Source organism: Podarcis bocagei (genome assembly GCF_964188305.1).
Source record: "Podarcis bocagei genome assembly, chromosome: 1".
In the NCBI taxonomy this organism is placed as follows: domain Eukaryota; kingdom Metazoa; phylum Chordata; class Lepidosauria; order Squamata; family Lacertidae; genus Podarcis; species Podarcis bocagei.
The window spans coordinates 34,476,165-34,491,900 of record NC_138125.1 but is presented as its reverse complement, the minus strand read 5'-3'; the positions used below and the strand labels follow the sequence as shown (position 1 = coordinate 34,491,900).

Sequence of the window (15,736 nt, the reverse complement as noted above, 5' to 3'; positions counted from 1 at the left end):
AGCAGAAAGCCAGGCACGGACTAACACCGCCACCCAAATTTCCACCTGGACTCAGGCATGAGCACAACCCCCTCACATGAGTTGACCAAACGATCGGGTCCCTGGATTCCTTTAACAGAATACCCTTCACATAGGGATGTCAAGAGCATTCTCCCATCCCTGTCACCTGAACCAGAGCCTATCCGCAACCTTACAACTTGTGACAATTTGCTACGCGGCAGGCGAAACCCAAATGGCAACAGCCAATCAGCCAAGAGGGGGAAATTCCTGCTGTGCCCCTGTCCCAATGACAGACGACACACAACGGCATAGCAAGGTCAAGTGAACAAGCCTTAAAAGTAGGGAGAGGTTGGCGGGTGTTCCGAATGCATGTGCCGAAAGAGGAAGCTCTGGGTCACGTGCATGGGCATAAATAGGTTCCTTGAACCGTTTAGACTGCGTCCCTTTGGCCAGAGTGTACCCAGCTTCAAGGGACCTACCAATTGGGTGTTGTGGCTGACCAATTGTACCCACCCACAACACAGGGTGTCGGTTGTCCAGGTCTCACCACAATACTCACTCTTTAAAGGAGGACCCAATTTCCCCACAGCCCTTTAGTAATTGTATACCCTTGCCTGGAAGAGGCACATCATTCCCCCCATAGGCAGCTCCCTAAGTACTGCATTCAGACTACATATACTGCCAGGAGCATTGGGGCTAGATTTCTGAATGGAAATTTGTCCAGTTTCCACAGGAACTCATTCTAGAGAGCACCTGCTACTTATGTCCTCTGCTTTTTCTGTAGATTAATCCTCAAGGCAGAAAACGGGGGAAGCAACTTATCCGGAAGCCAATAATGATTTTCCCCCCCATGCGGAAGTTGCATTCACCATGTACGTAGCAGAAAGAATAGATGTGCGGCTACATCATGAAACAAAACATTTTAATTTTATTTATTTTTTGCAAGGGGGGGGGGAGGCAAATGAAACAACTGTGCAGTTTCCACAATGAAGCCTGCAACTTCAGCCTGAGACCAGAGTTAATCAACAGCAGCTTTTCCCACTGTAAGAAAACATTTCCCTTTCTCTCTCAGCAGAGATACTGTACCAGGGCAAGCAAACACGCTGTGCTGGCATGTGCTTTCCAAAGGCGTAATTGCCAGTGTGGATTACAGAAGGAAACCCTCCGGCTTTTTAGTCTTGACAAATTACCAGGGGCACTCCTCTGGCTGCTGGGGACATGGTGATACAGAAAGGTTAACCAGTTGTGGAAAGCAGCATAAATGCAAACTTAGAAGCCCTGTACTTCCAGCCAGTAACTTTACGAGGTGTGTTTATTTATTTAAAACATGTCACCCTTTTTGCAGAGATTCCAGGGTGTTTTACAAAAACAAGATAAAATACATAAATAAAATATAATACAGAACACGTTAAGAGAGCAAAGGAAAACACACTATATATTAAAGAATCTCTATTCCTCGGTTGCTCCTACCCTTAAATTCCTCTAGTCCTCAGTCTGGGAATGCTTGATGAAGGGTGAACTAAAAATATTTCAAATTAAGGAATTGATAAAATTATCAAAATGTAATCCATACAGATATAGTGAGAAAACACCAAATATTAGGCCTGTCTAACACAGGATTGTATGCTGAGCTTTTTTAAAAAAACCTCAGATAAAACTATATCTGCTCCATGAGGTGAGAAAGTGGTGGTGGTGGGGGGGGTGTGAATTTATTATGGAGACATGCTCAGGAATTCACATGCATCTTCTTATCCTACACATGGCACTTATGACTATTTGCCATTTTGGGTTGGGGGGACTCTACATGTAATAATTGGAAACTGTGCTATCTACTTAGCTATATCAGGTACTGTCCTAAACTGATGGAAGCTTGAATTTCACAAAAAGGATTAAGCCTGTCCATGTGGTTCCTGTCTTTCTTAATTTGACCAGCTATTGCATCCATCCATCAATAGATTGCAGAAGCTCACATCACCACAGCAAATATATGAAGGAAGAAGTGGGTGGTTTTCATCAGTATGTCGCATTATGGGGTAGTTGAAAGGGCCCAAACACCACCAGCAGGGCCCACCACTGATGTATGTCCTGCCTCCCCACATTAAAAATAAATAAATCTGTCCATTGAATCACCTATCAGTGGTGGACCAGTTTATTTTCACATAATGTCCTGGAGAAATGCATTAGGGGCACTGCAGAAAATTTAAACAGTGACATTCAGTGCTGATTCAAAGCACTGCTGCTGCCTGCTGCTTCCCACTAGGACTCAACCAGATAGGAGCAGGACCACTAAAGAGCACTTTGGCAAGGTCCCCTCAAACCTGCCTGGAGCTGACCATGGTTTGGGTGGGCTGTTGAAAGAGCAAGGTGCAATTAAAAAAAGGTAAGGTAAAGGACCCCTGAATCGTTAAGTCCAGTCAAAGGCGACTCTGGGGTTGCGGCGCTCATCTCACTTTTCAGGCTGAGGGAACCGGCGTTTGTCCACAGACAGCTTTCCGGGTCATGTGGCCAGCATGACTAAATCACTTCTGGCACAATGGAACACTGTGATGGAAACCAGAGCGCATGGAAACACCACAGTGGTGCCTATTTATCTACTTGCACCGGTGTGCTTTTGAGCTGCTAGGTTGGCAGGAGCTGGGACAGAGCAACGGGAGCTCAGTCTGTTGCAGGGATTCGAACCGCTGACTTTCCAATCAGCAAGCCGAAGAGGCTCAGTGGTTTAGACCACAGAGCCACCCGTGTCCCACTAAGATGTGATGATCAACATGCTAGCACGGTCACACCTATGGCTTTGTGAAACCATCTGTATATAAAAAAGCAGCTTCTGACATTACAGAATACTTTAGTGTGACCAATAAAAATCCAATGACTGCGCAGTAAATATAAGAGAAGCCTTGCTTCTTAGTGTCAGGGATCAGCTGCAGGAAAAACACTTAGCCTCCACTCTGCTTGTGTCTTTCAAATGACCCCCCCTCCTTTTCCCCATATATGTGATTGGTTGCTATGCATGCCTATGGAGTGAAACACTACCCTGCAAAACACTGCCAGGAATCTCAAAAGGGGCTCCATGCCCAAAGCAGCTTTGTAATATACAAGTCCCCCGCCCTGCTCCGCCGACACCTACTTTGCTATTACTCTGATAGAGGAGTCTTTTGTTCATCTCAACACACAATACCTCAGTAAGCCAATGCAGCTGAACAATGGTGGCAAAACAAACTTTTCTTGTGCCTAGCATGCTCTGCCACCTGTTCAACAGAGTCTTGGTGGAGCCGATCTGCAGGGTGACCTAAGAAAATATTGGCCAAAATCAACACCCAGACCTTTGGTGTCATCTCCGTAGATAACTAGAAACTTGTTAGAATAAATCATATGTTTAGCTTGCATTTCAACAGCATTCTTCAGTCTGGGGGCAAGAGTTAACTTGGAACAGGTTACTGAGCTGGAATTATTAGTCAACACGCCCATATTAATTTCTAACCGATTCTAAGTGGAAGCAAAACAACAAGCAAATGATGGCACCTTGGAAGACATCCACATTGAAATGACCCTAAGCCAGATAAAGTCCCATGGTGAAACAAAAAATCTTATAAGAAAACATATTCTGAATGCTAAAAACAGACAGCCAACTAGAGAATCTTATAATGGCACTCAATAAAGACCAATAACAGTATGTATAAAAGAATGAATGAATAAATGAATAATACACTTCAGACTTGGCACAGGGCTTATGAATTGTCCTAGCTACATACAATATACGCTATTTAACAAGACCACCAAAATTGGTCACCATTGTGAATCCACGTAAGGTTAGAAACAAAGAAGCACCAAATAGTAATAACTACCTTGAACTTGAGCATTTTTAGAATAAATTTCGGCAGTGCTTACTTAACTAGAAAAAATGCAAAGAATCAAAGAGGGCAAAAGCACTTACAAAACAACAGCTGGAAAGCGATCAGAAACACATGTAGGAAACACAGCTACTCTAATAAGGCCAAAACATCAGAAGTTAGGACACAAGAATAAACTGGAACAGAATAGCTGGTAGAAATAAATGTGAGATTAGTCTTTTGCTAGAAATGGGCTCTTGCTATGGAACATGTTCAGTCATGTTCAGTCCAAAAGCTTTTGACCTAGAGTATTGTTTTAAGTAGCAGGCAGTAGCAAGCTATGAAAGCTAGATAATGCAATACATCAAAAAACTCTCAAAACCCAGGAGTGCTTACTTAATGTAATTTGGTTAAAAGTGAGCTGGCCAAAGTTGCTTCATTATTGTGTCCCTATGCTCACTCTAATCTTAAATCCTTATGGGATTCTTCAACTCAAAATATTTTTCATCATGGTTTGCCTATGGTCCAACCTACAAAAAGAGCAAAATAGTTCTTGCTGGGCTATAAGTAGATCTGAAATCACTTCAGATGGCAAATGTCTGTTTTCATGCTCTCTCTCATTTTTTTAGGAGCTACTCTCTGGGAGGAGAGTCTTTCCCACCTCTACCTGCCCGAGATGGGACGTGGAACCTTTTGCATGCAAAGCAGCGGCTCCGCTATTGAGATATAGCCCAAATATTAGCATGTCTGGCAGACGATTAGGCAGATTTGGATCCCTTCATCCTCATAATCTATTTTTATATGCACAGGATGTTATTTGCAGGAAAAATACTTCCACATGGCAGTACACTATGTATGAGTCAAAATGTTTGAAAGTGATGCAGATCACATTCAGAGTTGCCATGCCAGCAGCAGCATAGGAATATGGAGTCAGACCATCGGTTCCTCTAGCTCAGCAACTGATAGCAGCTCTCAAGGCCTTTCCCAACTCTGCCTGGAGATGCTTGGCATTACACCCAGGACCTTGAACACTTCTACTAGGGTCCTACGGTTCTTCTTTCTGGTCTATGGCCCTTCCTGTGGTGGGCCACAGGTAATAAGAGATGAGCGTGTCTCTGTATCCTGCTTTTCCTGTACACTGGTTGAGGAGCACTCCAAAGCTGCCAACATATTCCAAAAACGATAAGCAGCAAAATGTAAAAGTACAAACAGTTTCTTCCAACTTCTTGCAGAACACCCAGCTGCTTATGGTAGCATTCTCTCCCTCCCCAATGGGGTTCAATGTGAAAACAGACTTTTCTTGAATCTAAGAAGGTGTCTGTCCAATACCCAGTAAGCGTGTGCATGATTCAGTTTTCAAATGCACATTGCTCAAACATAGCAGAATTAGAATGGGGAGAGAACTACATTTGGGAAATTGTAAAATTGTTTTCTCCTTGATGAATTTCTGCAAAATGGACAGGAGGGATCTACAATATTTGTACTTTGAAAGTTTTGTGTGTTTTTTTGACTGAGCAAGTCTTTATTTACTGATTGTATATGCTTATCTGAACAATATGGTTTTTGTTTCCCCCCCCCCCTTAAGATGAAGCCCAGGTAACTGAGGGCAAACATATGCATCTGAACTGACAGCTTGGTATCTGAGGATACTTGCTCAGGCAACACAGAAGTTTCTCTTTCAGGAAACTTTACGCCAGCAAAACTCAACTACACAAATATTTGTAGATGCAAACACAAAGGACAAGGAGAAGAAAAATCACTTATAAATCCATGCAAATATTTATTATTTTATTTTTCCTGGTTTATTCCATCTGTCCTTGCTTTCATTGCTTTGTGATGAAGAAATAGCACAAGTGTTAGCACAAAATTGCTTTGTATCCAACGCTCTGTTGACGCAACGCCGAAGTCTGTCAAAACTGAAAGAAGAGGCACTGGCCAGCCAAATTTAGAGCCAAACCTGGGATGATGGAGTCAACAAAGGCCTTGATTCCCCTATCTTACCTTAAAGCAATTCAATCCCAGCCTATCTTGGATAGGGGAAGTGAGCTGAATTGGAAAGAAAATTCCTTGATGCATTAGAGCACAGTACAGGGGGGTGTTAGAATCCTTTATTCACCAGACCTTTTCATATAAAAAATAAACCACCCCACACTTCATTAATGGGGCGGACTTGTAAAAAAATGCACATGACCATCCCCATCAAGTCTTGTTTGACCCTTGAATTTAATGGGACTCGTGTTTAACTTGACAACATATGGTGCAATTTTCTGCTGCAATTTTCCTCTGTAACCTAAAACATTATCATCATCATTACTACTACTGCTACTAGGTAAAAGGTAAAGGACCGCTGGGCGGTTAAGTCCAGTCAAAGGCAACTATGGGGTTGCGGTGGTCATCTCGCTTTCAGGCCGAGGGAGCCGGTGTTTGTCCACAGACAGCTTTCCGGGTCTGCTTTCTGCTTCTGGCACAACCCAGAAGTGTGACAGAACCCAGAGTACATGGAAACACTGTTTACCTACTGCTGCTATTACTACCTGGCAGATGGAGTGAATGAGACCAATAGTGGGTCCAATGGTCAAGAAGTTGGTTTCTGCAGGTGCTGCAGAGGGAAGTGTGGGGCAGATGGGGAAGGTAGCCCATCTAGGAGGGGGAAAATATTTGATCCTAAACCTCTGCTGCCTTGTAGGATATCTTTGGGAGACGAAAAGGCTAAGGAGTAAACCCTATACAAATCCAGATGGTAGGATGACGCCTTGTACACCTCCTTCTGGAAACTCCTGTAGCCAAGCTGGGCCAAACCGTGTTTTGGTTTCCTTTGGACCAGATCAGAGGGTTTTATCATCTGGGCAGCCCAGGACCTCCATAAACCCTGCCCAGGCTTGCACCCTAGGGAGGTCACCGGGGCTGCTAATGGAGTGGTTTGACTTCATCCTTGGAAGCACCTTTCATTGTCTTTTGAGACAGACGGAGGTCAACAACAATTATTATTATTATTATTTGAAATGAAATGTTTGGGCTAGTGTTTTTCCAAACTGACAAGCCAGTGTAATTGCCCAGCCACAAATGTATGGTGGGAAGTCACTGAATGTGCCCGATAGGTAGCAAGCATGAAACCACCCAACAGACATGTGCAAATACAGGTTTTGGGGAAAATAAATCTCATTTTTGCTGAGTTTTGAAAACACGATTAACTGTCTCAGGCCACATTTACCATCAATATTATTTTTAAGGCAACATGACATTTCTAGTTTCAAGTCAAAACATTACTTCACATGATAAATATGGTAGGAAAGAAAATATAACCATGCTGCCTCCCCGCTTCACTTTTAATAGAATAGGATCTCAGGCTGTCACATGAAGAGTACATTTAATAAAGAAGTATTTAGCACCTCCAGATGACCTCCAAGCAGAAATGCATCATGCTATTCAAATTCTGCCTGTCAAATGCTATGAAAAACAGTAAGTAAATATAAATGCCATTAAAGGGAGAAGTTATCTTACTTGGACAAGTTCTAGCTTTTTAAGTTCTGACAGCTTCCAATTTGGATGTCTTCCAGTGTCAATAAAACTTGTTCAAGCAGAACCTTACCTGGTTTTCACCACATCGAGGGGGTGCATCAGACAAATTTCTACAAGACCTGTAAGATGATAGAGAAGCCTGGTAAATACATTTGATCTCTACAATTATTGAAGTATAAAGTGTTCCCGTGCAAAATGTGCTCAGAGAAGAGAACAATTATAACGCAAAGGCATTGCATATTCTTCTTCACATTCTCCAAGGATCTTCTTTGGGAGATAAGGGAAAGTTTTGTGAAGAGGTGAATTTTTGTAAACAAAACAAAAAACCCCACATTTTTAAAAAATGCTCTCAACTCTGAGATTTGAGCCAAGAAATTGTCATCCCAGAAATTAGGCTGCAATCCTAAGTGGTTTGAGCTGGCAGGGTGGAAATGAGGAAAGAGGAATGTCCTATTTCCTCTGCAGCATAGGGAACACCTCTCAGTTGCTTGGAGAATAGGAGCGTGATCCTTCTTGATCAGAAGAACGGGAGGCCTTTCTGTGCCCTCCATGATATCATCAAATAACCACATCTAATTCCAGTAACCCTGCAATTTAAGCACATTTAACTTGGGCGCATTCAGCTTTATGCGTGTGGCAAAAAATAAAAAAGTGTGTGGAAAGGGCAATCCCACCCACAATTGAACCCAATGTGTTTTGACTATACACAATTTTGGATTTAGGCATGACCTGCAGAACGTAACCCCTATGTAAGTTGTGGGCTTACTAAATGATTGTGGTGGCATGGGGATAATATCACATTGTGACCCTAACTGATTGTGAGAAGGAAGGAAGGAAGGAAGGAAGGAAGGAAGGAAGGAAGGAAGGGAGAAGACAGGTCTAAAAAATGGCGCTGTAGCAGCAACATTATCAGTGTTTGCCTATATATATGAGCCATCATGAAAGACTACCAAGGAAAGGTTTTGTAAGTTGCCAAAGCAGAAAAACCAGGGATCCAGGCCGCAGAGCCCAGGACCCTAGCTCCCTCAATCAGCAATCTGAACAACATCAAGCAACACGTAGGCTAATAATATATTGACAATATTTATATAACACTATCAAACTGTTTCAAAATTCATTAACGGTGTAGGGAGTCACAAACTAATAAGAGTCAAGTAACAATTCCATAAGCAGAATGATTAGAATGGTATGTCACTATAAAGAATGGCTAAAATTGAGGCTGAATGCCTTTTCACAGGAAATATCATATCCAAAATGTTGTCAAGAGCGAGAACAGCAACACAGAAGTAAGATGGTAGGTGCTCCAAACATCACAAAAGGATGCTCCGAGCACAGCAGCAAACAGAACAGTTCCTCCAAGATAATGAACTGTTTCAATGATAATTCTTCATCAGCTGGCAATAATATAAAATGAAAACCATTACCTTCAAATACAATACAGAGATCAAAATGAGAGGCCTCAATCAGCAAGGCAATATGTGGGCAACTCATTGCAACGATTCCCAATGAAGACTTTCTCTCTTGACCTAACAGTCTAGTATCTCACTAAAAACTTGTCCATCACCACGCTGAGTACAGTGGTACCTCGGGTTACATACGCTTCAGGTTACATACGCTTCAGGTTACACACTCCGCTAACCCAGAAATAGTGCTTCAGGTTAAGAACTTTGCTTCAGGATAAGAACAGAAATCAGGCTCCGGTGGTGCGGCAGAAGCAGGAGGCCCCATTAGCTAAAGTGGTGCTTCAGGTTAAGAACAGTTTCAGGTTAAGAACGGACCTCCGGAACGAATTAAGTACTTAACCAGAGGTACCACTGTACAGGCAACGACCAATTTAAGCATGTCCAATTGAGGCATGACCACACACATTGCTGCAACCCGGAAGTGGTCAGAAAAGGGGATGGAACAGAGGCAGGGGCGTAATGGAGCTTACATGTGCTCTGCCAACATGCATGGGGTCAGGAACGCAACACCCACACAAAACACTCATTGCCTATGCTTCTGGCCTTGTTCTCACGTGAACCTGAGCACAGCATGTTGTGACCACATCATCTGCCTCTGAATCTTTAGACCTCAGCCTGCTTGTACCAGAACTAGACTCCCAGTGGTGGTCCGTCTACAAGTCTGCCCAATGTCTGACAAGTTTTTTCCCCCCAGCGAGCTTTCTGAAATCCCCCAAACCCCTCTTTTTTGCATCCAATCCCAAACCTCATGCAAATTTGGCACAGCACTAGTTTTAATTTCTTAGCCTGCACAACACAAATTTTTAATGCAGGCATTTCCCCAGCAAATGAATCAGATGAATTCCATTTCCATTGGCAAGAACTATGTTTTGGTAACTTCACGATTCTGTTAGCTTTCTGTGTTTCCGAAAGGATAAAAATCTTTTCTTTGTTCTCATCATTTAATTATACAGTAGGTTTGCATAGTTAGTTGATTTCCCAAGGCAGCACTCTCTGCATAATAACCAAGAATGTATATAGATATAGAAAGGGGGCCCTATTAAAAAAATAAAAATGAACACGCAAGCTATGCAAAAAATGGTGGGACGGATAAGAAACAATACACATTTTCCCATCAATAGTAATGGTTCTGATAACACTTAAACCATCCTACTTGAAAAGTAGCCCAGAAACTATGGTGGCCCTGTTATATTTCTAGCAATCCTGAGTTGTAGATTAAAGCATTAGAAGGAAGGCACCTCTTTCAGACAATGCCTATCGACTTTGTGCATCCTTTTATCATATCACCTAATTTACTAAACAGGCTCTTATGAACAATGTGTTTCTCATAATTTAATGTCTTGATAGGAGTTCCACGGACTCAAAGGAGTGCACATGGAGCTTGAATGGAAGGCTTAAGATAGAATCCTAGACCATTTACTTAAAAGCTATTTATAAATAAGTAGACACAATCCAGCCAAAGTCTAGCACTTTTAACTCCCATTAATTTCCATGAGAGAACAAGTTTTAATTCTCACACAATGAACTCTGTGGAACTTAGCTGAAGCCATATCATACAATAATATAAATTGCCATACTCCCTGAAGACTGGATTAAACTGAAGGATTAAATCTAAAGAATAATAACAAAAAATATTTGCAATTTTTTTTACTGAATTTCTACAGAAATTATGAACAAAATAGCAACTGCAAAAGTGTCTACTCAATGGGGAAAACATAATTAATAATTACCTGTTAAAATACCTGTTAAAATACATTGACAAATGAAAGCTATTTGTCAATGTATTTTAACAGGTATTTTAATAGGTAATTATCAATTATGTTTCTTTTCAAGCAATGTTGTCTCATCCAAAGAGTAGACAACCAATGGTCTTTGCCCAGGAAACCATTCATTTACACATGATTTAAATGAAGACCACATAAATAAACCTTCTTTATTGACGCCTCCTGTTTATCTACTGCAATATGTGAGTTTCTGTTAACTGTGTAGTCCAGCCTTCGTCAACCACTTGCCTTTTGGATGGCTGGTGCCGATGGGAGTTGTAGTCCAAACATCTGGAGGGCACCATTTGGGCAAAGGCTGGGATATCTTGTGGCTGTTTTCCAGCTTTGGGCAATTTCTATTCTGGTTGCTGCAACCAATGATTGGATAGGTTCCTCATGAAAAGCCTTCACGGTAGAGGTCTGCAGAGTTCAATTGCAGCTGTGTGTATAACAGAATGGGTTGTTGCACTATTTCTCAACTAATTTCAAAGCTAAATTTTCCAAAATGCATGAAAACACAAGGACCACATGCAAGATACCCTCATTCCTTACAGCTCCTGCAACACCCAGTTGGGAACCTTTTGTTTATATGATCTAATTGTTCTGGGGGGAGGTGCCATCTGTGTATCAGCTTCGATACTCTGCTTTGTTTTCACATAGACCTTTCCAATGTGAATAGTTGTTGTCTTTTTCTTCCTTTTTTCAACAGTAAACAAGAAAGCCCTGCCACTACTTCAAGCCATGGCCTCACTGCTTTGAAAGCATTCCTGGGACATATTACATCATGGCATTCTGTCCCACGAATGCACCTTGAGTAGCCAGAGCAGGGCATGGGGAAGCTTGGCCACCTCATATTCAAATTTGAAATTTCAGGAAATTCAAGTTTCTTCAATACCCCGCTGTGAGTAACTCAATATCCCCCTTCCCACTCTCAAAGGACAATGGTTTCACAAAAATATGCCCATCAGATATCTTAAAATTATCTTTGAAATTAGCATGTACTATATCAAACAACAAGGAAATTAAAATACATCAATGGCAAAAGAAAGAAAAGAAAAATTGTGGCTTACACTTGTTTTCCAAGTGCTACTACCTATATAGATGTGACTGATATTAGAGACTCAACATTCTATATATATATTCTTCCACCATTTAGATAGGTCTGGGAAGTATGATGCATGCATGCATTTTATTGCAGATATCCCCTTTAGTGTATTATTCACCCTCCTCAGTGTGCTTTATTCATTTTCCTGGAATAAGATAGTCACAGAGGAAGCAAAACACAATGGAAATTTGCTCATAGAGAGAAACACATGTCAAGCACTGTATATTATATAGCTGGAGCTGTGTATATTTGTTTTGGCATTCAAACACATACTGTCAAAATATGCAAAATAACAATAAATATTGCAATATGTATCTTGCTATCCTGTTGTAAAAATACATCTGACTGTGAAATTGTTAAACATGACTTGAGCTAATTATTATTTGGTCTTGATAAAGTGGTGTTTTGTTTTGTTTTGTTTTTCAATTTGGTCTCAAAATCAGTACCTTTGCTGCCAAAAGAATGTTTCTTGACATGACAAATGCTTGAAACACCACAAAACATTATTAAGAGTGCTGTTCAGTCCATAATCTAGACTTGAAGCAGAAAAGATACAGCCATTGATTCCACACTGGGACAAAAACATGAACAGTTACAGGTTCAAACAAGCCACTGTATGAAATCTTAACAATGGACCTGTCTGATGTATATAAAATAAACCATTGAGGGGGAAATTGCCATTGCACAGTCTTATATTGTAAAAGGTAAGTTTTCCATCCTTTAAGGTTAGTTATAAAGATGGATGGCTCAAGACAGTGTACAGAAGTACCTCAGGTTAAGAACATAATTCATTCCGGAGGTCCGTTCTTAACCTGAAACTGTTCTTAACCTGAAGCACCACTTTAGCTAATGGGGCCTCCTGCTGCTGCCGAGCGATTTCTGTTCTCATCCTGAAGCAAAGTTCTTAACCCGAGGTACTATTTCTGGGTTAGCAGAGTCTGTAACCTGAAGCATATGTAACCTAAGGTACCACTGTACTAGCTACACAGTTTGTTAATTGGTTTCCTCTCAGGCTACAATTATACCTCTTCTGTAAAAGGTAAAGGAACTCCAGACCATTAGGTCCAGTCGCAGATGACTCTGGGGTTGCGGAGCTCATCTCGCTTTATTGGCTGAGGGAGCCGGCGTACAGCTTCCGGGTCATGTGGCCAGCATGACTAAGCTGCTTGTGGCGAACCAGAGCAGTGCACAGAAATGCCGTTTACCTTCCCGCTGGAGTGGTACCTATTGATCTACTTGCACTTTGATGTGCTTTCGAACTGCTAGGTTGGCAGGAGCAGGGACTGAGCAACGGGAGCTCACTCTGTCATGGGGATTCGAACCGCCAACCTTCTGATCGGCTCTGGTTTAGACCACAGCGCCACCCTCGTCCCATTACCTCTTCTGTGCTCCACGATTAAAACCATTTCTCTCCCATTGCTGTTTAGCTTTGCTAAAGGTAAAACTACATACAGTGGCACCTCGGGTTACATACGCTTCAGGTTACATACGCTTCAGGTTACAGACTCCACTAACCCAGAAATATTACCTCGGGTTAAGAACTTTGCTTCAGGATGAGAGGAGAAATCGTGCAGCGGCAGCGTGGCGGCAGCAGGAGGCCCCATTAGCTAAAGTGGTGCTTCAGGTTAAGAACAGTTTCAGGTAAAGAACGGACCTCCAGAACGAATTAAGTACTTAACCTGAGGTACCACTGTATTACGCACAAATGCATGTGATGCAACCCCAGTGCTCCTTGAAGAAGTTTCTGGATAGTGTATTTTGAATAGAGGTAGTGGTAGGGGGGATGGAGGGAGTTTTCATCTCAAAATTTCCCTCCTCTGCTTCCCACCATAGTTTCTGAAAGAGTGAGCATAACAGGAGAGATTCTCCTAATGAGTCTGCTCACTGGAAGCCCTGCACAAGGCCATCTGCTTGAACCCCTGGGCTTTCTTCACCCATTGTTACCCCCAAAATTGTTCGGGGTTAGGAGAACCCCCAGAACAGCATGTGGGGATGGAGAAGGGGGATCATTCTGTCTGGTAACCTGAAATGCTTGCACTGATGGGACATTCATTTCAGCACAACGCTGAATTCCTCCCTATTATTTGAAAAATAGCCATTGCACATCTTATGTTTTATGTTGTTGTCTAATATAGGTACCAAAAAGTCATTATAAAACATTTAAGGAGAGTTGAATTCAGGTTGTTTTGCCAGTTCTTGATTCATGTTCAAATTGTGGAATATCTCAGTCTGCAGGTCTAATGTTCTATGAAGGCCAATGTTCTGAAAACATGTCACTATTAATTATTATTGGTTAATTATTAGTTATTTTTTTGACTTTTTATTGGAATTATTGCTATTATTATTAATTAAATTTGTATACCGCCCTTCACTCAAAGATCCCCGAGTGGTTCACAACCTATTTATATCTTTGTGAATTTAAAATATTCTTGAAATTGAAGTAGTGGACAACTGGCAGCAAAAAAATAAATCAACTGAACTAAAGTTATTTTGGTCACCTGCCATTTAATTTATTTATTTTAAAATCTCCTCCCATCCCGTCTCCTCACAGAATCCCAACCCTCCCCACTACAATCCTCCACCTTTAGGATTCTGCCCATCTCTTGTGACTGTGTGTGCATCCACACACACACACACACACACACACACACCTATTGATTATGTAAGATGACCTGATAATTCATTGAACTCTCTCTCACACACATGATTATTCTTTCCCTGCATAACAAATCCTTCTCGAGAAACTCACTGCCAGACGCTGGTCCATTCATACGTCCCAAAGCTGTGGTAATCTTCAGTGTTCAGGCTGAACTAAGTGCAGGGACATTACTCTATTTTTCTGACATGTTTAAAGTTCTCTAATGAATAACGCTAACAGCTCATGGCTGCACGGACTGTCACTCCTTGCCCCTGAGGGCCTTAATGTCTTTAAAATAGGCCTCCTAGTTTGTATTTAACTACCTTGTCCACAGAGGTCTGAAGGGTAGAGCAGATCAAAGATGTGCTACATACATAAAAAGCAGCTGTCCTTCATTTGCCGTTAATTAACTTCATCTGACCAGATCTTTTACAGCCTCCTTGTCACATATTCAACAGTCTATAAGCCCTATGACCTGCTCCTAAGTACTGTACCATTGCAGACATTTCAACAAAATATAAATCTGAAACTATCTACTAAATAAATACTGGAAAAAGGAAGAAATCTCTGGTTTCATGCTGTAGGAATGACGCTTCAGAACCAGTAAGATTCAGCCCAGTGTATCTCAGAAAATGGCAGATTGACCCAACACTTGGGGCGTCAGGTTGTACTGAAATTTGGACACTATACTGAGGGTCTACCTATATTTATTTAACATTATCTATTAAAGACTTTTATATACCACCTTTATCTTCCCAGGATGTCAAAGTGGCAAAAAATGGTTCTCCTCCTCCTCATTTAATCCCTACAACAGCCCTGTGAGGTAGGTTAGGCTGAGAGGCAGTGACTGGCCCACGGTCACCCAGTGAGCTTCATGGCTGAGTGGGAATTCGAACCCTGCTCTCCCATGTCTTAGTCCAACACTCTAACCATTACACCACACATAACATATATGTTATGCCAATAACTTGATTAGCAATCACATCGTGTTGTGGTGGTTCTTTAAAAATAAACACCAAAGGGGACAATTGTCCTCAGCACCACAGCGTATGGAGAAGGAAGGTTTAAGCCTTTTCTCTCTGTATGTTTGGTGCTAATAACAGTCACACACACCCTGAGACCAGTATGTATTTTTTGGAGGGGTTTGGGGATGATGAAAACAGACCATTGTTTTCTTCAGGCAGTCCTTCCTATATGTGGTATTTCATCAAGCACCCTGTAGCTATCTCTGTGAATGCACAGATACACAAAACATCCTTCTATGATCACTGAAACATGTCCATGATACTCCTTGTAAATAATTTCTGCAGGTGGAAAGGTAGGACATTAAAGAGAAATCTAGACTGAGAGTGCAATAGTCTACATACTGCTGACTCTGAAGTAAAGCACCTCTGAGTTCACAGCAGCGCACTGGAAAAAAA

At 41.7% G+C, this 15,736-nt stretch overlaps 1 protein-coding gene across 5 annotated transcripts in view; it reads right to left on the bottom strand.

Moving 5' to 3' along the window:
• The window catches only part of SLC25A21 (solute carrier family 25 member 21), a 299,116-nt gene that overhangs the window by 136,603 nt on the left and 146,777 nt on the right, over positions 1-15,736 (bottom strand). For all 5 annotated transcript variants that reach the window (XM_081209998.1, XM_081209999.1, XM_081210002.1 and 2 more), the window contains one exon: positions 7,417-7,465. In XM_081209998.1, the coding sequence (XP_081066124.1) occupies positions 7,417-7,465 (49 nt within the window). The remainder of the gene's footprint in view (positions 1-7,416; positions 7,466-15,736) is intronic.